This window comes from Chiloscyllium plagiosum, unplaced genomic scaffold, assembly GCF_037043375.1.
Source record: "Chiloscyllium plagiosum isolate Xiang-an unplaced genomic scaffold, Cpla_swu_hap1 HiC_scaffold_1, whole genome shotgun sequence".
Classification (NCBI taxonomy): domain Eukaryota; kingdom Metazoa; phylum Chordata; class Chondrichthyes; order Orectolobiformes; family Hemiscylliidae; genus Chiloscyllium; species Chiloscyllium plagiosum.
This window is the reverse complement of record NW_028270139.1, coordinates 102,921,355-102,946,674: the sequence shown is the minus strand read 5'-3', so window position 1 is coordinate 102,946,674 and position 25,320 is coordinate 102,921,355. Positions and strand designations below refer to the sequence as shown.

General features: G+C 41.8%; 1 protein-coding gene across 1 annotated transcript in view; it reads right to left on the bottom strand.

The window, feature by feature from the left end:
- Positions 1–18,784, bottom strand: part of stoml2 (stomatin (EPB72)-like 2) — a 54,016-nt gene extending 35,232 nt beyond the window's left edge. Inside the window, exons 1-2 of the mRNA XM_043687913.2 lie at positions 18,696–18,784; positions 797–949 (exon numbers count right to left, since the gene is read on the bottom strand). Of these exons, the coding sequence (XP_043543848.1) occupies positions 797–949; positions 18,696–18,734 (192 nt within the window). The 5' untranslated portion in view covers positions 18,735–18,784. The remainder of the gene's footprint in view (positions 1–796; positions 950–18,695) is intronic.
- Positions 18,785–25,320: the final 6,536 nt, after the last annotated feature.

Genomic DNA, 25,320 nt, shown 5'->3' with positions numbered 1-25,320 from the left:
AGATTCGTATGGTTTTTATGAAAAACAAATTCCTAATGCATTCAAACAAAAAAAATCCTGATAAATGATAACTCTACCAAGCAGCAGTCAAATTTTTCCAATATATTCTACAGGTCAGTAGATCTTGTAAAAATATAGTTAAAATTGCACAGCACAATAAATTGAATCATCAAATGCAAATCTCCATGAGATAGTAACTGTTAAAAAGGGCTCATTACGTTTTGTGAAGTCTAGGTTCAATTATTTTCTATTCAAAATACTTTTCCAGCCCCATCTGGAAAAAAAGAGTAAATAAATATGGTTGATATGTAAGTTTGTGCCTTGCACTATTTAGGATTTCTCCCACTAGCAGGTTTTCTGAAGAATGAAAAATCAAGGTCTGAATTTTTTAACACCTCCATGCTGAGTAATATTTAGCCAGAATGCTAGAAAAACTTTGGAGTCAACCTGTAGCTACGCAACCTTTAAAGTTTGATTTGCAGATCAGCTCAAAGTACTGCCAAGCTGATTCTATGCTTTACAGAGTCAGGCAGCTCCAAGGCATGCTATCTACTACAAACCACTGAGGTAAGCAATATGGAAAAATTGCCACGACTGAACATCATGCATGTCATTAGCAGACACATTTACAGTAGTATGAACAGGGAAATGGTTTCACTTAATAATAATTTCCGAAAATATATGAGAAAGACAACAAACTTGATATTTAAAGTCAAGAATCATAGCTACAACCCATGGTAACTGCAAAACACCTTCTTAACATTCATTGTTGAAAATAAACAAAGATACTACTTACTGGATCCAGTATTCTATGAAAACGACCCATTCTTTCTACCACCCATGCTTCCTGCTGTGGTACAAACAGCACAACTGTGTTCATAGGAAGGTTCGATGCCCATCGATGCTGTGTCGTTACTAACCAGGTCTGTGGTATTCCTCTTCTGGAATGCTGAAGTAAAATTCAAATAGAAAATGAGAAACTACTTCAATAATAATAAAAGCCATCTAATTTTGTCCTAAATATATTGACTCAAGTGGTAGTAGAACACGATTTACATCAATGTCCCTCTATTAACTTACTTAAATGGCTAAACTGTTGGTGTGGTTCTGCTTAGGGAGTGGTTACAAACTTATTTTTGACTGTGTGGCCACCTCAGTTGCCAAGCTGACTTTGATTATAGCTGAGAGTCCACTTCTTTTACATCAATGGTCACCGTACAATGAAATTCATAGGGTTTTCCGTAGAGTTACTGAAACCAATTTGCAGCAACATGATTGCTGTATGGTTGAAATCAACACATTCAGCTGGCCTAATGACAGTATCTCAAGACCTTTTTAATCTGTACGGATTCCCAATACCTTTCTTTGTTAAGCCATCAACGGGCTCAAGAAAACAGTTTTGTCAAACTCAGGGCCATTTGTTTCTTCCAGTCAACTGTTAATGAATATTTGAAATATACTTAGCACAACAGTATCCCCTTCCTAAACCACAAAAATATACCAAATAAACAACTTTCCAAAAATCAAAGAACAAAAGAAATATCACATCAAGCCAGAAGGAGCTTTCCACAAATGAATGCTGTTCAGATAATTCTTTTATTTTATCCTTCTGTACAAAATACTATGCTGCACAGCATCAAATCAACAAATTGAAAAAATAACTAAAACATTGCTAAGAAGAGGCACAAGGTTGAAGCTTCTTGTTTAGAATTCAGCAGGACTGGAATGCAAGAAACCAAACTTTGAAAGGGAAAAATTATTTATACAGCACGAGAAAATGGTGCTGATTGGTTGGCACAGAGCTACGGATGAACATCTTAACTGTCAATCTTAGCTCGTGATTTACTCAGACCAGACTGTGCCAATGTATGTAGGCCATGTGTCTCAATGACTGGCAGATCATACCACTTTACAGTTCATAGCAACCAGCATTTTAATCCTGCTCAAACGTGGGCAACACTGGTTCCGGCAGCAGATATAATTCGCTATTGGTGAATATTGACTAAATAATTCAGGCGGTGTTAAGATATACAGTAGAAGCCAACTTGATATCATCAGTTGGGTTTGCAATGCATTTTATTTGCTTGTGCTAGAAACTACATACATTCACACTTATTCTGTGCATATGGTGTACACTTTTTAATTGAGAAAGAGTTTTGGAGATTGACAGTCTCTGCTGCCTTACGCATGACAATGCCCTGACCAGAGTGTATATGGCTAGATTGGGTCAATCAACCAGCTAACAGATATCTGAATAGATCCTACTGTACCTCCAGACTAACCATGGTCCAGCCAATTAGCACCCTCTTCCTATACTGCAAAAAATGGCATTTTCCTTTCATTGTGGATGCTATTTATTGACCATTTCTCATTGCCCAAAGTACGGTTACAAGTCATCCACACTGCTGTGTGTCTCGAGTTTCAGTCCTGATGAGTGTAAGATGAAAAGTTTCAACTTTGTTTCTCCTTCGAACAATAGAAATTAAATCAGCATTTTTATGAAGTTATTATATTCAACATTATCAATGTGATACTAGCACAGTTAATCAGTAAATTCATTTGTTTTTGTGGCTCTTTTTTGAACAGAACAATAAAACAATTTGCTTCCATTCTGCTTTTAATTCCAACGAGTACATTCTGAAGCTATTATAAACATTTAGGGCCAGGCATATTTCCTTAAACTGGTGAAGAACTGCCAGAGAGTTGACAGAGAGAATGCTGAACATCCTATTATATATGGCTTCAGCCAAAGCTAGTGATTAACTAGGCAGTTATTGAAATAATTACATAGGATTTCTAGTCCAGGAACAGGGCCAAGCATTTCATACTATTCTTTATGCTCCATCGAATATCCTTCCAATATTTCTCATCTATATTCATTACTCTTCAGGCAGTTTTTGATTATCCCTCTGACTTTTACATCCTCATATAGGAAAGGACTTGGCTGTTATTTACATGCTTCTTCAAAAGAACCTGAAATCTGCAGCCCAGCGATCATTTTCTTATCCAGATCACTAAATATTCTAAAAAAAAGATTTCAATTAGCAATTGCTATCATATAGTCTATAAAATACCAATTACCAAACAAAAAACAACACTGGTGAAAATTCATGAAATGTAAGTCAGTGTTTGACTGATTTGGCAATTTACTGTTTCTAATCAAGCAGCATAAAGCTTCTATGACACTCCTCCTGACTCATATTAGTAAGCTAGATCGATGCCAAATTCACTGAAGCCACTACTGTTTCTCCAGGAGGCACAAATATAGCCTAAGGAAGTCTTTCACAGATGAATTTTCTTTCTTCAAGCTCAACTGCCAGTTGATAACAAGGGACAGGAACTGTCATAACTAGGATACCCCAAGTGAGAAGGTTAAAGTATTATTACATGCTTTCCCAGCTATCCAAAAGTTGAGAGTTCCTATGAAAACGTTCATTAGCCAAAATGGTGTTAAGTGAAGAAGCCATTACCATTAATTTAGAGTCATAGAGCTATACAGCACAGAGACAGACCCAACTAGTCTATGCCGACCAAATTATCCTACATTAATCTATTCCCATTTGCCAGCATGTGGCCCATATCCCTCTAAACCCTTCCTATTCATATACCCATCCAGATGCCTTTTAAATGTTGTAATTGTACCCACCTCCACCACTTCCTGTGGCACTCAATCCATACACGCACCACCCTTTATGTGAAAATGTTGCCTCTTAGGTCCCTTTTATAGCTTTTCTCTCTCACTCTAAATCTATGCCCTCTACCAAAAGATGTAACTAAGCATTCAGAATAATATGATCAAGCAGAGTCAGCATGGCTTCACAAAGGGGAAACCATACCTGACAAATTTATTAGAATTCTTTGAGGGATTAAATGGGAAAAATTTTTGAATGTTCCCCGACCCAAAAAATAACCTACCAAATCATACCAAATAACACATAACACCTAAACTAACATTAACAAAACTGATCAAACCACCTATGACCTTTAAATTCCACTTTCGCAACACTTTTATCACCATCACCCAGTGTTTTGTGTTTCAGCTTATTAAGACTGATTCCTCCTTAAGTATAAGGTAACTTAATGGAACACCACCCATCAATCCAGTCAAGCAACAGACTTTCCATTTTATTTATTACTGATGCCACTAAAACAGACCATCTTTGCTACTTAGCAGGACCAATGGTAACTTCGGCAGCTTTCAAGATTCTTTTTCTCTGGGTGCAAATACTACAAATGGTGGACACAAGCAGGTTAAATGCATACACAATGTCTTTATTTCATTGACCACGATTGAAATGCGTCATTATACCCAGTTTTACGCTAAGCGTAACAGTCTTATGAGCTCTCTTAAGCTTTTCTGAATCCTTAGAACACATCTTGCTAATGGATGCACAAAATAAATCGAGAGAAAGCACAGATGCTAGCAGACACCGTTCAAAGCTATGGCCACTTTATGCTGAGTGTAGTTCCCAGGTAAAGCGCTTGACAGAGCCATTCTCGCTGCGCACGCTTTGTTGATAAAGCAAGAATCCTCTTTTAGTTGGCGAAAACAGGTACTAAAATTGGCATTTTGTAAAAGCGAATTGGTGTAAAAGCGAACATTCGAAAAGCAGAGGTTACCTGTATAAAGGATTTTTAAAAATTTATGCATTCAACCTATCACTAGTTATAATACTGTACTTCATTTCAAGTTATCAGAGTTCTAAAATTCTGTCAATTCATCAAGTCTGTTTTAGTTTCTGCAATAATTTGTTAACTATTATTTATTGAGGTAAAATAATTACTAACAGCTGTTAACAGTAACAAGTAATGAAGACTCTATTTGTCTGAAGGTTAATAATTCCAAGTCTTAGCAGGGTTATCAGCACATTCAAAATAATTGGAGCAAAATTTATTTTGCTCATTCACAGACAAGTCACTGGCTGGACCAGCATTTATAACCATCGTTGGAGGTTCTTGAGATAGTGAGCTGCCTTCTTGAATTGTTGCAGTCCATTTGGTTCATATAGACCCAAAATGCCACTCGAGAGTGAATTCCAGGATATTACCCAGTAACAGTGAAGGAATGGCGATATATTTCCAAGACAGTGTGGTGAGTGGCTTGGAGAGGAATTTAAAGGTGGTGGTGTTCCCAAATATCTGCTGCCCTTGTCCTTCCAAAAGGAAGTGGTCGTGGGTTTGGAAGGTGCTGTTTAAGAACCTTTGGTGGATTTCTGCTTGCACCTTTTGAATATTACACACTGCTGCCACTGAGCAACGTGATGTAGACAGTGTTTTTATGTGGGAAGTCCAGTTGAGTTTCCGATTAATCCCGTTTTACTCTGGTCATAGCCTAGTCACTTATTTAAAGCCCAAAAATCAGAGTTAACAATTCAGTGACACTTCTTCAAAACTACAGACCGAAAACTTTAACACTGATTTCTCTCCACAGGTGCTGCCAGATCTGCTGAGTTTTTCCAGTAATTTCCGTTTTTGTCTCTGATTTCCAACATCTGCAGTTCTCTCGATTTTTACAAATCTTCTTTGTCTCTGGTGATTTTAACTTCTACCATAGAATGCTAGAAACATTTATTGCATGATTAAAAACACAAGACCAGAAAAGCACACTTTGATAATACAACTAGCAGCTTAGTTTCGATAAATTTCTTTTCTTAATGATTACAAACCAATCCTCTGTATTAACTGATCAGACCTATCTCATACTGTACAACCAACAGCCTAAGAAAGACTGTATATCATGATATTGATAAATGACTGTAATTGAGAGATCAGCTGTTGACCAGAGGTGATCCAATGTCAGATTATCACAGATCAACGAATCAATGCCAGTGAGCAGATGTGATTGACAAAGGTGTCTGAGAATGCAACAAGGTCATTGAATAATTGCAGCCCTTAAACAGGCATCTCAGTTATCAAGGAGATTGAAAGTTGTTTTTCAATCCAAAGAATCTGCCATTAAGGAGAAATTAGAAAAAAAACTCTCTCTCTCAGTATTTCTTCATGAACAAATTCTTTACAAATATTGTAATAATCATTTGCAGGCCTACTAGGGCTAGTCAGACCTATTGTAAATATCAGGTGCAAACTGAACAAAAGAACATCTCGGACTCAGGAAAAAAAAACGAAGAGTCAACCCTGATTTCAACAGGCGGGGGAAGTCACAACTGAGAAAGACTACAGTAAACTACAGGAGCACTTTAATAACCCAGCTTTTTTAACCAACCTTAGAGCTAAAATTCTTTATTGAAGGAACCATTCTGGTAAATCTCTGTATCCGCCCAAAGACACTCACTCCATCCTTTCAGTTAAAATTTACCATGATGAAGATAATCAGGTAAAGCTCAGAAAAAATTTATTGTCAATTTTTACTCCTGGATATGAGTAATACATTCGTGGACGTCGTATCATTTGCCACTTACTCTCAAATGAAATAGAAGCATTCACCCTATAAGTAAGACAATGTGTACGATGGGGCACAGCTCTTAATCACCAATTTCAGGCGCAGTGGATAATCTAAGCATATGTGGGTCACTTTATTCCAGAATAAGTTTCATAAATCGTGCACATGTCCTGAAGCTACCTGCATTCCTAGCAGGATTTCCTTTTGCTTTCTTGCTATCTCTGTCACGTTTTGCATCGAAATGCTTCATAGGGCATCCATCAGCATATTTCACACCTTTTCCTAAAATGATAATCCAGTTCATGAAACCTTTAGAAAACCTCTTTCAGTTTGTTCCTATGAAGTTATTTTGATTATGTTGGAGGAATTATGCTCCAAAGTCTTTGCATGGGACCTCAGAATTGAGACACGAGATCAAAAACCCAGTGAAGGTGGGTATTTGATCAGAAACTGAGCTCAATGTGGTTTTGGGTTGGGAAGTGACTAGGAATGGAGCTTAAAGGTCTGAAGGCTGAAGTGATAGTGGTAAGACCTAGAAACTGAATAAAAATAGAAAATGCTGTAAATTCAGGTCAGAAATCATGTGTGAAAATAGAGAAATTGTTTCACGTCATGATCCTTCACTGTTGGATTTGGGAAGTTCAGGACCACAGTTACCCATGTAGGCAGTTGACTATTCTCAAGAAATTTTCAGATAGCTTATTGAGTTTAAGGTGTAGCTGCTTAGGTATGATACATTAGTTGGTGATGCAAAAGAAGATACTCCCAGCGTCTTCCCTCATCTATTCTAGTCCACCATCCATCTAACATGCTCCCCCTTCTTTGACTCAGAGCACTTGTTGATAATTCTTACTTTTAGGATTGGCCATCTACTGTGCAACAATCATTTGTTGAATCTTTTCTGGACAATGAACACCTGACAACTACCCCCATTGTCCATCTCCACCAAAATCAATTTCCATTTTTCTTAGAAACAAAACCTTCCTGTTTTACCTAAACAACTTTGCTTAACAGGGTGGGAGGGATCTTTGAAGATACTGGCTGCCTTTCCGAGACAGCAAAAAATGTAGATGGAGTCAATGAATGGAAGGGTGGCTTGCAAGATGGACTGGGCTGCGTTCACAACTCTCTGTAGTTTCTTACGGTCATGGGAAGAGCAGCTACCCGACCAAGCCATGATGCATCCAGAAAGGGTGCTTTCTATGGTGCATCTATAAAAGTTGGTGAAAATCCTTGTGGACATGCCGAATTTCCTTAAGATTCCTGAGGAAGGAGAGGTGTTGTTGAGCCTTCTTGATTGTCACATCAACATGGATGGTCTAGAACAGATTATTGGTGATTATCACTCCTAAGAACTTGACTCTCTTGACCATTTCCACCTCAGCTCCACTAATGTAGATGGGAGCATGTTCTCCTCCTTTCTTCCTAAAGGCGATGATCAGCCCTTTAGTTTTGCTGATATTGAAGCAGAGATTGTTCTGTTTACATCATGCCACCAAGCACACTCTCTCTTTCCTGTATTCTGTCATGTCATTGTTTGATATCCAGCCTACAACGGTGGTGTCATCAGTGTAGTTGGAGTTCAGACAAAATTTGGCCACACAGTCATGACTGTACAGGGAGTACAGTAAGGGGCTGAGTACGTATCCTTGTGGGGCACTGGTGTGGTTTAAGATGAGAGAGGAGAAGATTTAAAAGGGACCTGAGGGGCAACTTTTCATAGTAGGTGGGGCGTAGATGGAACAAACTGCCAGAGGAAGTGGTAGAGACAGATGCAATTACCACATTTAAAAGACATTGAACGGGCACATAGACAGGAAATGTTTACAAGAATATGGACCAAACACAAGCAAAAGGGACTAGTTCAGTTTAGGAAACCTGGTCAGCATGGATCAGTTGGACGAAAGAGCCTGTTTCCATGCTGTATGCTGCTATGAATCTAGAAGTATGATTCTATGGTTACAGCATTGTCCTGGGAAATGAAGCACAGAATGGCTGTCATCTATTTTGTTGAGTTGAAATAAGGATCGCATGTGCATTTTCTCTGCAAAGAACAGGACCCTGAATTTTAAGATGTTTAGCTTTCAGTACATGCAAGTGCTCCACACTGTGGGCTTGACTGTAATTTGCCAACGTGACAATAGATATGTAGATTTAAACTAAAGACTGGCAGATTAAATCAAACAGCATATTGCTTTGGGTGTTCAGAACATTCACCTGATGAAGAGACAGCACTCAGAAAGCTTGTGATTTCAAATAAATTTGTTGGACTATAACCTATGTGACATCTGACCTTGTTCAGAATAAGACAGTGACTGCATCCAACCATCCTGTGTTTATAAAGCTCACAACAGAAAGTGTCCAGCATGAGAAGTATTTCCACAAGTGGACAGCATTTGCTAATTTATCTTGAGTATACAAAAAAATTATAATGACAATAAATTAAGAATTAACGGTCTGCCTCAACAGAACTAAAACTCTCATTTTTGTCCTCATTATCTCTGGTTTCAACTATTCTAAATCACTTCTTGTTGATCTTCCATATTCTATCATTCATAAACGTAAGGTCAGTTAGCAATGTATTAACTTGCAACAAATTCTGTTCCCCTATTGCCCTGCAGTGATTGGCTATTTGTTGGCTTAAAATTCTCATGTTGGCTTTCAAATTATTTTGCCCCTCCCTGCCTCCAATTTCTTTCAGCCAACAAACCTCTGAGATACCTTTGTTCTTTTGTTTGTGTCCTCTTGTACATTCTCAGTAATAATTGCTTTACCATTGGTGGCCATGTCTTGAGTGATTGAGACAAGCTCTGGAATTTCCTCCCAATACCTCTGAGCCTCTTTACTTTTATTCCTTCCTTTAAGGTGATCCTTAAAACTTCTCTCTTTGACAACGCATGAGAAGTGATCTTACCTAATGTGAGGTTATCTGGCTTAGTGTCATACTTTATGTTAGAATGCTCCTATGAAGCACCTTAGGATGCTTCATTACAAGGATCTACGTATAAATATAAATCATTGTTGTTTATATTCAGTCATCTGCCATTTTTGAACACCAACATTTAATAGCTTTTTTGCTCTTGGCTAACCTCCTCTAATTTCTCTTTTTATGTAAATAGCATCTAATTCTTTCCAATTACTTGTTTCAACAGCTCTGTTAAGCTGGAAATTGAATATACTTGGATCTGCAGCAGCGTACCAAGGTGACGTCTCTCAATTCAATGGTCACTGACAGCTAAGCAATAATGTTCATCATTTATGCACAAAAAAATGGCGAACTACCAATCTGTCAGATTCACCAAAAAAATTTCACAGCACAATCCTGTAGATCTAGGGAAATGATTATTTATAGGGACCTGTGAACCTTCCAAATTTAGCCCGGTTCTGTCATAGCCACACTTTATCTTAGTTTTTACCTCTGTATTCTAGGGAGATCTGGATTTGTGTCCTACTTTCCTATTTGGAAGCAATACACCTCACCTCTGAAAGTCTCTCATTATTCAGCTACCATTTTTTCTGCCAACCTTTAATTTCTTTAACCTAAATCTATTCTTTCCCCACGAAGTTGGCTTACTCCCAGTTAATCTTTCTAATTCTGGACTGTTCTTTGCCCTTTTCTATAGCCACCAAAAATCTTTTGATGCAGTGATCACTCTCCCCTAAACGTTCTTTATTGGGGGTTTTCTATAGACCTCCCAATAACAGCATAGACATGGAAGAACAGATTGGACAGCAGATCTTGGAAAGGTTCAGATGTAACAGGCTTATTGTTATGGGTGACTTCAACTTCTCCAATATTGATTGGAACGTCCTGAGTGCAGAATGTCTGGATGGAACCAATTTTGTCAGATGTGTCTCGGAAGGATTCCTGATTCAATATTTGCAGAGGAACCTCGGTTATCCGAAGGACATGGGTAGAGAGTATTTCGCTTGGTTAACTGAATGCCAGATAATCAAATGCCGGATAACATAGTTTAGCCAAGCATCGGGACCTTGCGATCTTCTTTGGATAATCCGAAATTCTAGGTCCTCTGTAGATAGGCCGACTAAGGGGGAGGCGATACTGGATTTTGGTGCTTGGCAACAAGCCAGGTGTCAGCTCTCTTGGTGGGAGAAAACTTCAGTGACAGTGACCACAACTGCCTCACCTTTACCATAGCTATGCAGAGGGATAGTAACAGTATTTAACTGGGGGAGGGGAAATTATACTGCAAATAGACAGGAGCTGTGGAGTATAAATTCGGAAAAACTGTTCTATGGGAAATGCACAACTGAAATGTGGAGGCTGTTTAAGGAGCAATTGTTGCAAGTGTTGGATAACTTTGTCTCACTGAGACAGGCAAGGAATGATAAGGTGAAGGAGCATTGGATGACAAGAAAACAGTCAAGAGGAAAAAGGAAGCTTACTTAAGGTTGAGGAAGCAAGGATCTGGCGCAACTTAAGAAGATTACAGAGTAGCTAGGAAAGAACTCAAAAATGGAGAGCCAGGAGGATGACAAAAAAGCCTTGAAGGGAAGGATTAGGGAAAACCCAAAGGCGTTCTACATCTACGTGAGGAACAAGAGGATGATCAGAGAGAGGGTAGGGCCGATCATGGATAGTGGAGGGAACTTGTGCCTGGAGACTGAAGAGATATGGGAGGCCCTCAATGAGTTTTTTGCTTCAGTATTCACGAGAGAGAGGGACCTTGTTCACAGTGAGAACACCACGGACTAGTTTAATAGGCTTGAACAGATTGACGCTAAGGAGGTCAATGTGCTGGAAATTCTGGGAAGCATCACAATAGATAAATCCCCAGAGCCAGACCAGATATATCCAAGGTTATTCTGGGAATGAGATTGCTGTGCCTTTGGCAATAATCTTTGCCTCCTCACTCTCCACAGAGTAGTACCAGCTGATTGGAGGGAGGTGAATGTTGTGCTTGCTCAAGAAAGGGAATAGGGAAATCCCTGGAAATTACAGTCCAGTCAGTCTGAAGTTTGTGGTAAGCAAGGTACCGGAAAGGATTCTGAGAGATCGGATTTATGACTATTTGGAAAAAGATAGTTTGATTAATGATAGTCAGCAAGGCTTTCTGAGGGGTAGATCATGCCTTACAAGCCTTATTGAGTTCTTTGAGGATGTTTTGAGACATGTTGATGAAGGTTGAGCAGTGGATGTGGTGTAAATGGATTTCAGTAAGGCATTTGATTTAGCTCCCCACTGTAGGCTCATTCAGAAAGTTAGGAGGTATGGAATACAGGGAAATTTGGTTGTCCGGATACAGAATTGGCTGGCCAAAAGAAAATAGCGAGTGGTTGTGGATGGAAAGTATTCCACCTGGAGGCCGGTGACCAGTGACCAGTGGTGTCCCGCAGGGATCTGTTCTTGGGCCTCTGCTCTTGTAGTTTTTATAACTGACTTGGATGAGGTGGTGGAAAGGTGGATCAATATGCTTGCTGAAGACACAAATGTCAGTGGTGTTGTAGGTAGTGTCGAGGGCTGTTGCAGGCAACAAGACATTGACAGGACGCGGAGCTGGGCTGAGATGTGGCAGGTGGAGTTCAACCTGGATAAATGCGAACTGATTCATTTTGGAAAGTCAAATTTGAATGCTGAATACAGGGTTAAAGACAGGATTCTTGCTAGTGTGGAGAAACTGCGGGATCTTGGGGTCCATGCACATAGGTCCCTCAAAGTTGCCACCCAAGTTGATAGGGTTGTTAAGAAGGTGTATGGTGTTTTGGCTTTCACTTACAGAAGGACTGAGTTTAAGAGCTGCAAGGTTTTGCTGCAGCTCGACAAAACCCTGGTTAGACAACATTGGAATATTGTGTCCAGTTCTGGTCGCCTCATTATAGGAAAGATAGAGATACTTTAGAGAGGGTGCAGAGGAGATTTATCAGGATGCTGCCAGGATTGGAGGCCTTGTCTTATGAAGAGAGGTTGAGTGAGCTAGGGCTTTTCAGACTGGAGAGAAGAAGGAAGAGAGGTGACTTGATAGAGGTGTACAAGGTAATGAGAGGCATAGATAGATAGCCAGGGACTTTTCCCCAGGACAGAAATGGCTGTCACGAGGGGTCATAATTTTAAGGTGATTGGAGGGAGGTGTAGGGGAGATGTCAGAGGTAGGTTCTTTACGCAGAGAGTGGTGGGTGTGTGGAATGCACTGCCAGTTGCAGTAGTAGAGTCAGAGACATTAGGGGCATTTCAGCAATTGCTGGACAAGCACATGGACGGCAGCAAATTGAGGGGTGTGTAGGTTAGGGTTGATCTTCAATTTAGATAAATGCTTGGCACAACATTGTGGGCTGAAAGACATGTACTGTATGGTACTGTTCTACGTTCTCTCCACGGACTTATTCTCCTTATCGCAACTCATTCCCAAATCTAGTCCCTCCTTCGCTTTCAAACTGCAAACATAAAATGGCAGAAATGTTTCGAGAGCACACTCTAGGAACTCTCATTGCTCTCTGTCCTTTAAACTTGGATATTCTAACATTTTGAAAATTCCTTCTTTTACATCCCTCCCACTAATTGTTGACATGTAGAATATATTGAGCAAAGTAATTATACATTTTGTTCTTTACCTCTAGCCAAATCAATTCTCTCCTTGACCTTTCTGAAACATCTGCATTCTTCAGCACTGAAATGTTCTCCTTAATTAATACAGCTACTCCCCCCTTTTTTTTTCCCTTCCTATCTTTCGTGAAAATCTTATGTCCAGGAATATTTAACACCCAGTCTTTCTAATCCTTGAACCAGGTCTCACTATAACCACACCATCACATTTTAATTTGGCAATCCATGCTTCAACTCATTGATCTTATTTACCAGTTTGCATTCAAATACAAAGAGATCTTGGAGTGCAGGTTCATAGTTCCTTGAAGTAAAGTCGCAGGTAGATAGGGTAGTGAAGGCGGCGTTTGGTATGCTTTCATTTTTTGGTCAGAGCATTGAGTATTGGACTTGAGAGGTCATGTTGTGGCTATACAGGACATTGGTTAGGCCTTATTTCCCCTCCCCACACCTTACCCCAGTTCCAACCTTCCAGCTCAGCACCATCCTCATGACCTGTCCTACCTGCCAAACTTCCTTCCCACCTATCTGCTCCACCCTCCTCTCCGACCTATCACCTTCATCCCCACCTCCATCCACCTACTGTACTCTTGGCTCCCATCTCCCCAGCCACCGCACCCTCCCCCCCTATTTAGTGTAGTTAGTGTAAGCTTAGCTGGGTTAGTTTTTTCCCCCTTTAAAAGCGTGAAGGAGAGGAACCCGAGGCACTACACGGGTAGTGCCTCCCACCCGCCCTCCTCCTCTAACCTAATAATAACATCTGTTGTGGCAAGCAGGTAAGTGCTGAATTTTGCTTGTATTATTTAGACACAGTTTTTGTTTAAACAGTTAGCTTTAGAGGGATGGCAGTGAAGGCAGTGCAATGTTCCTCCTGCAACATGTATGAGGTGAGGGATGCCATCGACGTCCCTGCCGATTACACTTGCAGGAAGTGCACCCATCTCCAGCTCCTCCAAGACCGTGTTAGGGAACTGGAGCTGGAGTTGGATGAACTTCGGATCATTCGGGAGGCAGAGGGGGTCATAGATCAGAGTTATAGGGAAGTAGTAACTCCAAAGATGGCAGATAGATGGGTTACAGTGAGGGGGACTGGGAGGAAGCAGCCAGTGCAGGGACCTCCTGCGGCCATTCCCCTCAAGAACAAGTATACCGTTTTGGATACTTGTGGGGGGGATGACTTACCAGGGGTAAGTAACGGGGCTCAGGTCTCTGGCACGGAGCCTGTCCCCGTTACTCAGAAGGGAAGGGTGAAGAAGAGCAGAGCAGTAGTAATTGGGGACTCGATAGTTCGTGGCACAGATAGGCGGTTTTGTGGGAACGAGAGAGACTCACGTTTGGTATGTTGCCTCCCAGGTGCAAGGGTACGTGATGTCTCTGATCGTGTTTTCCGGGTCCTGGAGGGGGAGGGGGAGCAACCCGAAGTCGTGGTCCACATTGGCACCAACGACATAGGTAGGAGTGCTGAGGATGTTAGACAGGCTTTCAGGGAGCTAGGTTGGAAGCTTGGAGTTAGAACAAACAGAGTTGTTGTCTCTGGTTTGTTACCCGTGCCACGTGATAGAGATTCGAGGAATAGGGAGAGAGAACAATTAAATGCGTGGCTTCAGGGATGGTGCAGGAGGGAGGGGTTCCAGTTTTTGGATAACTGGGGTTCTTTCTGGGGACGGTGGGACCTCTATAAACAGGATGGTCTACACCTGAACCTGAGGGGAACCAGTATCCTTGGGGGGAGGTTTGCTAGTGCTCTTGGGGGGGGTTTAAACTAACTCGGCAGGGGCATGGGAACCCAGATTGTAGCTTCAGGGTGCAGGGCCTGGAGTGTAGGGAGGTGAGGAACATGGCATCAATTTCCAAGGAGGGTGCCTGTAAACAGGGAAGTGGCTTGAAGTGTGTATACTTCAATGCAAGAAGTATACGAAATAAGGTAGGTGAACTTGCAGCGTTGGTTGGTACCTGGGACTTCGATGTTGTGGCTATTACGGAGACATGGCTAGAACAGGGACAGGATTGGCTGTTGCAGGTTCCGGGATTTAAATGTTTTAGTAGGTTTAGAGGTGGGGGTAAAAGAGGGGGAGGTGTGGCATTGCTTGTCAAAGATAGTATTACAGCGGTGGAAAGGACGATGGATGAGGACTTGCCATCTGAGGTAGTTTGGGCTGAGGTTAGGAATAGGAAAGGTGAGGTCACCCTGTTAGGAGTCTTTTACAGGCCTCCTAATAGTCCTAGAATCATTGAAGAAAGGATTGGGAAGGTGATTCAGGAGATGAGTGACAGTAATAGGGTGGTTGTTATGGGGGACTTTAACTTTCCTGATATTGATTGGGAAAGCTATAGCTCAAGTTCGTTAGATGGGTCAGTGTTTGTTCAATGTGTGCAGGAGAGTTTCCTGACACAATATGTAGACAGGCCAACAAGAGGTGAGGCCATACTGGATTTGGTTCTGGGTAACGAACCAGGCCAGGTGTTAGAATTAGAGGTAGGTGAGCACTTTGGGGATAGTGACCATAATTCGGTGATTTTTACACTCGTGATGGAGAGGGATAAGTGTGTACTACAGGGCAAGAATTATAGCTGGGGTAAGGGAAATTATGATGCGGTGAGGCATGACTTAGGATGTGTGGCTTGGAAAAGTAGACTCCAAGGCAAGAGTGTAAATGATATGTGGAACTTGTTCAAGGGGCAACTATTGAGTGTCCTTGATAATTATGTACCTGTCAGGCAGGTAGGAAAGGGTCGTGCGAGGGAGCCGTGGTTTAATAAGGAATTGGAATCCCTTGTTAAATGGAAGAGGGCGGCCTATCTCAAGATGAGACGTGAAGGTTCAATTGGGGCGATTGAGAGTTATAGGGTAGCCAGGAAGGACCTGAAGAGAGAGCTAAAAGCAGCAAGGAGGGGACATGAAAGGTCCTTAGTAGATAGGATTAGGGAAAACCCTAAGGCTTTCTATAGGTATGTTAGGAATAAAAGAATGACTAGGGTAGGAATAGGTCCAGTCAAGGATAGTAGGGGGAAGTTGCGTGTGGAGGCGGAAGAGATTGGAGAGACACTGAATGAATACTTTTCTTCAGTATTCACTCAGGAACAGGGCATTGTTGTCGATGAGAATACTGAGGCACAAATAAGTAGAATGGATGGCTTTGAGGTATGTAGAGAAGAGGTGTTGGAAATCCTGGAAAAGGTGAAAATAGATAAGTCCCCTGGGCCTGATGGCATTTATCCTAGGATTCTCTGGGAAGCAAGGGAGGAGATTGCAGAGCCATTGGCCTTGATTTTTATGTCCTCTTTGTCTACAGGAGTAGTCCCAGAAGACTGGAGGATAGCAAATGTGGTTCCCTTGTTCAAAAAGGGGAGTAGGGATAGCCCTAGTAACTATAGGCCGGTGAGTCTCACTTCTGTTGTGGGCAAAGTCTTAGAGAGAATTGTAAGGGATAGGATTTATGCACATCTAGATAGGAATAATGTGATCAAGGATAGTCAGCATGGCTTTGTGAAGGGCAAGTCGTGCCTCACAAACCTTATTGAATTCTTTGAAAAGGTGACGAAGGAGGTTGATGAGGGGAAAGCGGTAGATGTGGTATATATGGATTTTAGTAAGGCGTTTGATAAGGTTCCCCATGGTAGGCTACTGCAGAAAATACGGAGATATGGCATTGAGGGTGAGTTGGAGGTTTGGATTAGGAATTGGCTGGATGGAAGAAGACAGAGGGTAGTAGTTGATGGCAAAGTTTCTTCATGGAGTGCCGTCACTAGTGGTGTTCCGCAAGGATCTGTTTTGGGACCATTGCTGTTTGTCATTTTTATAAATGACCTGGAAGAGGGGTTAGAAGGTTGGGTGAGCAAGTTTGCGGATGACACGAAAGTCGGAGGAGTTGTTGACAGTGAGGAAGCATGTGGCAGGTTACAGCAGGATATAGAGAAGCTGCAGAGCTGGGCAGAAAGGTGGCAGATGGAATTCAATGTAGCTAAGTGCGAGGTGATTCACTTTGGGAAGAATAACAAAAAGATGGGGTACTGGGCTAATGGTCGGATACTTGGTAGTGTGGATGAGCAGAGGGATCTTGGTGTCCATGTACACAGATCTCTGAAAGTTGCCACCCAGGTAAATAGTGCGGTGAGGAAGGCATATGGCGTACTGGCTTTTATTGGTAGAGGAATTGAGTTCCGGAGTCCTGAGGTCATGATGCAGTTGTATAAGACTCTGGTACGGCCGCATCTGGAATATTGTGTGCAGTTTTGGTCGCCATACTATAGGAAGGATGTGGAGGCATTGGAACGGGTGCAGAGGAGGTTTACCAGGATGTTGCCTGGTATGGAAGGAAAATCGTATGAGGAAAGACTGAGGCACTTGGGGCTGTTTTCACTAGAGAAAAGAAGGTTTAGGGGTGACTTGATTGAGGTGTACAAGATGATTAGGGGGTTAGATAGGGTCGACAGTATGAACCTTTTCCCGCGTATTGAGTCGGGTATTACAAGGGGGCATAGCTTTAAATTAAGGGGGGGTAGATATAGGACTGATGTTAGGGGTAGGTTCTTCACTCAGCGAGTCGTTAGTTCATGGAATGCTCTGCCAGTAACAGTGGTGGACTCTCCCTCTTTATGGGCATTTAAGAGGGCATTGGATAGGTATATGGAGGATAGTGGGTTAGTGTAGTTTAGGTGGGCTTGGATCGGCGCAACATCGAGGGCCCAAGGGCCTGTACTGCGCTGTATTCTTCTATGTTCTATGTTCTATTTATCTCTCCACCCCAGAGGCTCTCTGCCTTTATTCCTGATGAAGGAATTTTGCCCAAAACGTCAATTTTCCTGCTCCTTGGATGCTGCCTGACCTGCTATGCTTTTCCAGCACCACTCTAATCTATGTTGAGATGTCTGGTCAATTGGACGAGATGGACTGAAGGGTCTGTTTCCTGTACATCTTTCTGACTCTATGCAGAGTAACTCCAATTTAGATTTACTTTCCCCATTACTCTATCCTAATGTCATCCATTAGTTTTTTTCATTGCACTCTGCTGATATCATTCCATATGCTATATTGAGACCCTCCCCAATTGAAACAACAAAATTCTTCTCAATGGCTTTGTTCAGGAGCAAACTGCTTGGCAAATACAGCTCCCATTTCCCCCAGAACCACTTACAAAGTTCAAAGAATCTAAAGTCCTCCCTCCTACATCAATTCTTCAAGTACATTATTTGTTTGATCCTTTGCCAAAAGCACCAAGTATCATCCAAAGATTACAACTTTTGAGGTTCTTTTTTATAAGTTTCTAACCAGCTCCATGAATTCTGACTTCAGGACCACGTCCTCTTTCTAACTTTTGTACTAACATCGTCCAAGACTGCGAGCACCCGGGATGATGCTCTACAGTTCTACCACAACATCCTTGACCCTAGCACCAAGGAGCTAACATCCCATCCTGAATCAGATCTGTTGCTTTACATGAATTACCCATGACTTACGGGTCGGCTCGATCGCCATTCTAGTGCTTCTCGCCACCATCCCACAAACTGACTCTAAAACCCTCTGAACTGACCACATTTCCTAAACGCCCACCACGACCAAGAACTGATATTAATGTTCTCCTTCCCCTCCCCCTCCCCCACCATTAACCTCCACGGGCTTGGGGCACGAGGATAAGGCGGAACCACTGGAACCTGCGCGAGGGAGATGATAAACCGTCAGCGCCTGGCACCTCGAAACATTCGCTGCCCGTTCTCCTGCCGTGCTGCCATGGTTACCTGGAGTAAGGCCCGTGTCCGGATCAATGAACGTAACATCTCCTCTGTCACAAACGACAGACCGGAAATACAGAACCTGAGTCGCAGAGAGCGGGCAACGATCTATTTACTCCGATGGAACAATTGAGCAGATGATAGGAGTTCCGGCAGCATGCATGGTTCTTCAATATTGCAATGCTGAACCCGCTGGCTGGTCCATTTCTGAACCACTGTCAATATTTTAAAAGCACACTTAGTCTTGCTGCTGATATGATTTTGCACGAAAGGAACTAGTGTTTGCCAGCGATCCAGGTCTCGAGGAATCTAGTATTAACTTTCTGTAGGACTGAGAGTTGAAACAAAAATGGCAATAACACCGATGGATTCAGTTATTTTCTTTGATCAATTTCGTTAAATTATTCAGTAAATTATTGTTCGATTTAAAAACTATTTTGATATGCGTCTGCACATATCTCATTCCAGGACCATACTCTGCAGCACATGGTGGGATAAATTTTAAGGAAGTTCAGTATTTTTGCCTGCAAATGTGGTTGTTTCAATTTTTTGGGAACCACAAGACACAACATGGTGATAAAAAGATGTCTGTAAGTTAAAATGTTTTAAAAGCAGAATTAATACTGATTTAGCGCTAAAGTCTGCATGAATTGTGCAGAAATAAGATGACCAATATTTCACCAACAAACACTGTACATGATATGGATGGCGAATGATGTCTGCTACATTTTCAGTTGTAATTTAAGAAGCTTATATTCATGTTTGTATGCAAGCATCTAACTAGCTACATTACTCATTACATGACAATAGCTTTTGTGCGGAACTAAATCAGCCACACTGGTGTTATCTCGTATGTTCAACAAAGGTCTTGCATTCGAATTTGAAATGGGGCCGGTTTAGCTCAGTTGGGTGGCTGATTGATCTGTGAAACAGTGTAATACGGGTTCAGTTCTCGCACTGTTTGAAGTTAAGGTGGAAACTCCTTCTCAATCTCTCCCCACACCTGCGGTGTGCTGGCAGATGACAGCAAGAGCAAATTTTGAATGAAACTAAAATAAACCACCAAAAACATGCATAACCTCTAAAATGACAAAGAAGACATGAGAACCATATGATTGCATAACGTTTCAGGATCAATAGTTTTCAAAGAAATGTAAACAACCTTTCAGCGAGGGAGGACATGACTAATAAGATTCTAAATTATAATATCAAACTTACTTTTTAGATTTATAAGAAGGATTAACATCACTCTACTCAGATAATCTTACCTGAAAATTTAAAGGAAAACACTTTCATGAGGAATGATATTTAGAAACCAAGTAATTGCATACAGAGAAAATTAGATTTCATAGCTAGGAACAACCTCCATCAGAAGGATATACATGTTTATTGAATGTTCTGTGTCACAGAAACAGAGGGTTCTGCTCTCTAAAGGTTGTGTAGTTACAACTGATCTCAGTAAATGAGGTACGAAGGTAAACTGGCCAAAAATATAAAGGAGGATAGTAAAAGCTTTTTTAGGTATGTGAAAGGCAAAAAAAAGGTTAAGATTAAAATTGGGCCCTTGAAGACAGAAACAGGGGAATATATTACGGGGAACAAAGAAATGGCAGAAGAATTGAATTGGTACTTCAGATCTGTGTTCACTGGAGAAGACACAATCAATCTCCCTGAGCTAACAGTGGCTGAAGGACCTGAACTTAAGGGAATTTATATTTGCCAGGAATTGGTGTTGGAGAGACTGTTAGGTCTAAAGGTTGATAAGTCCCCGGGGCCTGATGGTCTACATCCCAGGGTACTGAAGGAGGTGGTTCGAGAAATCGTGGATGCGTTGGTGATTATTTTCCAGAGTTCGATAGATTCGGGATCAGTTCCTGTGGATCAGAGGGTGGCTAATGTTGTACCACTTTTTAAGAAAGGTGGGAGAGAGAAAGCAGGAAATTATAGACCAGTTAGTCTGACTTCAGTGATGGGAAAGATGCTGGAGTCTATATAAAGGATGAAATTACGACACATTTGGATAGTAGTAACAGGATAGGTCAGAGTCAGCATGGATTTATGAAGGGGAAATTATGCTTGACTAATCTTCTGGAATTTTTTGAGGATGTAACTCTGAAGATGGACGAGGGAGATCCAGTAGATGTAGTGTACCTGGACTTTCAGAAAGCTTTTGATAACCTCCCACATAGGAGGTTAGTGAGCAAAATTAGGGTGCATGGTATTGGGGGCAAAGTACTAACTTGGATTGAAAGTTGGTTGGTTGACAGGAAACAAAGAGTAGTGATAAACGGCTCCATTTCGGAATGGCAGGCAGTGACCAGTGAGGTACCACAGGGATCAGTGCTGGGATTGCAGCTTTTTACAATATATATTAATGATATAGAAGATGATATTAATAATAACATTAGCAAATTTGCTAATGATACTAAGCTGGGTGGCAGGGTGAAATGTGAGGTGGATGTTAGGAGATTACAGGGTGACCTGGACAGGTTAGGTGAGTGGTCAGATGCATGGCAGATGCAGTTTAATGTGGATAAATGAATGGTTATCCACTTTGGTGGCAAGAAGAGGAAGGCAGATTACTACCTAAATGGAATCAATTTAGGTAAAGGGGCAGTACAAAGAGATCTGGGTGTTCTTGTACAGCAGTCAATGAAGGTAAGCATGCAGGTACAGCAGGTAGTGAAGACGGTTAATAGCATGCTGGCCTTCATAACAAGAGGGATTGAGTATAGAAGCAAAGAGGTTCTTCTTCAGCTGTACAGGGCCCTGGTGAGACCACACCTGGAGTATTGTGTGCAGTTCTGGTCTCCAAATTTGAGGAAAGACATTCTGGCTATTGAGGGAGTGCAGCGTAGGTTCATGAGGTCAATTCCTGGAATGGCAGGACTACCTTACGCTGAAAGACTGGAGCGACTGGGTTTGTATACTCTTGAGTTTAGAAGACTGAGAGGGGATCTGATTGAGACATATAAGATTATTAAAGGATTGGACATTCTGGAGGCAGGAAACATGTTTCCGCTGATGGGTGAGTGCCGAACCAGAGGACACAGCTTAAAAATACGGGGTAGACCATTTAGGACAGAGAAGAGGAGAAACTTCTTCACCCAGAGAGTGGTGGGTGTGTGGAATGCTCTGCCCCAGAGGGCAGTGGAGGCCCAGTCTCTGGATTCATTTAAGAAAGAGTTGGATAGAGCTTTCAAGGATAGTGGAATCAAGGGTTATGGAGATAAGGCAGGAACAGGATACTGATTAAGGATGATCAGCCATGATTAAATTGAATGGTGGTGCAGGCTCGAAGAGCAGAATGGCCTACTCCTGCACCTATTGTCTATGATGAACCGCGGAGTGAAGGAAGTACACTGAATAAAGTCACTTTTCCATCAGAAGCAAGAAAATCCTGGTCCAAATTATCCAGTGTTTTGAGGACATCGATGGATGCTTTGCAGGTTTTGACTGTAACATTACTACTTATTTTTAAAAAAAGTGAATCATTCCTCACAACGTGCCAATAGAATTAAAAGGAAAGCTTGAAACAGTTGAAAGAATAGAAACTGATCCCCAGAATCTCAGATTTGGTAAATTCTATCATGATGAAAGAGAAGCAAAATGAGTGTCTATGAATTCACTGCAGTCCCAAAGATCTTAATAAGAGGAATTGCTATAATTCCAATACTGAAAGGGATTATCCCAGTACCAGCAGAGTCAAAGGTTTTCAGCAAGCTTTATGCTCACAGGAATGTGAGGCCTGATGAGTAATTTTATTTGTTGAGAACATTCAATATACCTTATTCCTGAGTTTACAATAAAGGCAAACATTGCATTTTTTTCCAGATTAGATTCTCTACAGTGTGGAAACAGGCCCTTCGGCCCAACATGTCCACACCGCCCCTCTGAAGAGAAACCCACCCAAACCCATTCCCCTACTCTATATTTACTCCTGACTAACACGCCTAACACTGTGGGCAATTTAGCATGGCCAATTCACCTAACCTGCACATCTTTGGATCGTGGGAGGAATCCAAAGCACCCGGAGGAAACCCACGCAGACACGGGGAGATTGTACAAACTCCACACAGACAGGCGGGAAACGAACCCAGGGCCTGGTACTGTGATGCAGCAGTGCTAATCTTTTGAATTATTTAGAGTCATAGAGATGTACAGCATGGAAACAGACCCTTCGGTCCAACTTTTCCATGATGAGTAGATATCCTAACCCAATCTAGTCTCACCTGCAGGCACCTGGCCCATATCCCTCCAAACCCTTCCTATTCATATACCCATCCAGATGCCTTTTGAATGTTGCAATTGTACCAGCCTCCACCAGTTCCTCTGGCAGCTCATTCCATACACACACCACCCTCTGCGTGACAAAGTTGCCTCTTAGGTCTCTTTTGTATCTTCCCTTCTCAACCTAAGCCTATGCCCTCTAGTTCTAGACTTTACCAACCCAGGGAAAAGACTTTCTCTATTTATCCTATCCATGCCCGTCATGATTTTTTAGACATTTAAGGTCACCCCCTTAGCCTCCGACGCTCTAGGGAAAACAGCCCTAGCCTATTCAACCTCTCCTGAGAGCTCAAATTCTCCAACACTGGCAACATCCTTGTAAATCTTTTCTGCATCCTTTCAACATCTTTCCAATAGGCAGGAGACCACAATTGCATGCAGTATTCAAACAGTATTCCAAGCATACCAAATGCCTTCTTCACTATCCTATCAACCTGCGACTCGCTTTCAAGGAGCTATGAATCTGCACTGCAAGGTCTCTTTGTTCAGCAACACTCCCGTGGACCTTACCATTAAGTGTATTAGTCCTGCTAAGATTTGCTTTCCCAAAATGAAGCACCTCACATTTATTTAAATTAAACTCCACCTGCCACTTCTCAGCCCATTGACCCATCTGATCAAGATACCATTGTAATCGGAGGTAACCTTCTTCGCTGTCCACTATAGCTCCAAATTTGGTGGCATCAGCAAACTTACTAACTATACATCTTATGCTCACATCCAAATCATTTATATAAATGAAGAAAAGTAGAGGACCCAGCACCGATCCTTGTGGCACTCCACTAGTCACAGGCTTCCAATTTGAAAACCAACCCTCCGCCACCACCCTCTGTCTTCTACCTTTGAACCAGTTCTGTATCCAAATGGTGAGTTCTCCCTGTATTCCATGAAATGTAACGTTGCTCACCAGTCTCCCATGGGGAACCTTGTCAAATGCCTTACTGAAGTCCATATAGATCATGTCCACTGCTTTTCCCTCATCAATCCTCTTTGTTACTTCTTCAAAAACTCAAACAAGTTTGTGAGATATCATTTCCCACGCACAAAGTCATGTTAACAATGCCCAATCAGTCCTTGCATTTCCAAATACACCTACATCGTGTCCCTCAGGATTCCCTCCAACAACTTGCCCATCACCAACGTCAGGCACACTGGTCTATAGTTCCCTGGCTTGTCCTTACCACCTTTCTTAAACAGTGGCACCACATTAGCCAACCTTCAGTCTTCCGGCACCTCATCTGTGACTATCGATGACATTTAAAAGGCATCTGGATGGGTATATGAATAAGAACGGTTTGGAGGGAGATGGTCCAGGTGCTGGCAGGTGGAACTGTATTAGGTTGGGATATCTGGTTGTCATGGACGAGTTGGACCGAAGGGTCTTTTTCCATGCTGTACACCTCTATGACTCTATCACTCGAAATATCTCAGCAAGAGGCCCAGCAATCACTTCCGTAGCTTCCCACAGAGTTCGAGGGTGCACCTGATGAGGTCCTGGGGATTTATCCACTTTTATACGTTTCAAGACATCCAGCACTTTGTCCTCTGTAATGTGGACATTTTTCAAGATGTTACCATCAATTTCCTTACATTCTGTACCTTTCATGTCCTTTTCCACTGTAAATACTAATGCAAAATACTCATTTAGTATCTCCCCCCGCCTCTTGTGGCTTCACACAAAGGCTGCCTTGCTGATCTTTGAGGAACCCTTTTCTCTCTCCAGTTACCCTTTTGTCCTTAATGTATTTGTAAAAACCCTTTGGATTCTTCTTAACTCTATTTGCCAAAGCTATCTCATGTCACCTTTTTGCCCTCCTGATTTCCATCTTAAGTATACTCCTACTGCCTTTATACTCTGAGGATTCACTCGTTCTACTCTGTCTATACGTGACATATGCTTCCTTCTTTTTCTTAACCAATCCCTCAATTTCTTTAGTCATCTTGCGGATTTTGGAATTTATCTGTGAACATCAAATGCTAAAGGTTTTCAGAGACTTTGCCTTAACCAGTCTGGCCGTCTGTTATTTTTGAAGTCAACGCGTTTGAGAATGAGAGAACCCTGAACTGACTGTGGTCAATTGTATCTATTGTACAAAGACAAAACTTAAAGCCAACAAACATGAACATGATTTGTTTAGAAACAATGATCCAGTTGATGCACAATAGAGTTCATCACTGCCAGGACTGTGGTTCCTTACATGAGCTGGTTCATCACTGTGGTTCCTTACATGAGCTGCCTTGCTAATCTTTGAGGGGCCCTATTCTCTCCCTAGTTACCCTTTTGTCCTTAATATATTTGTAAAAACCCTTTGGGTTCTCCTTAATTCTACATGCCAAAGCT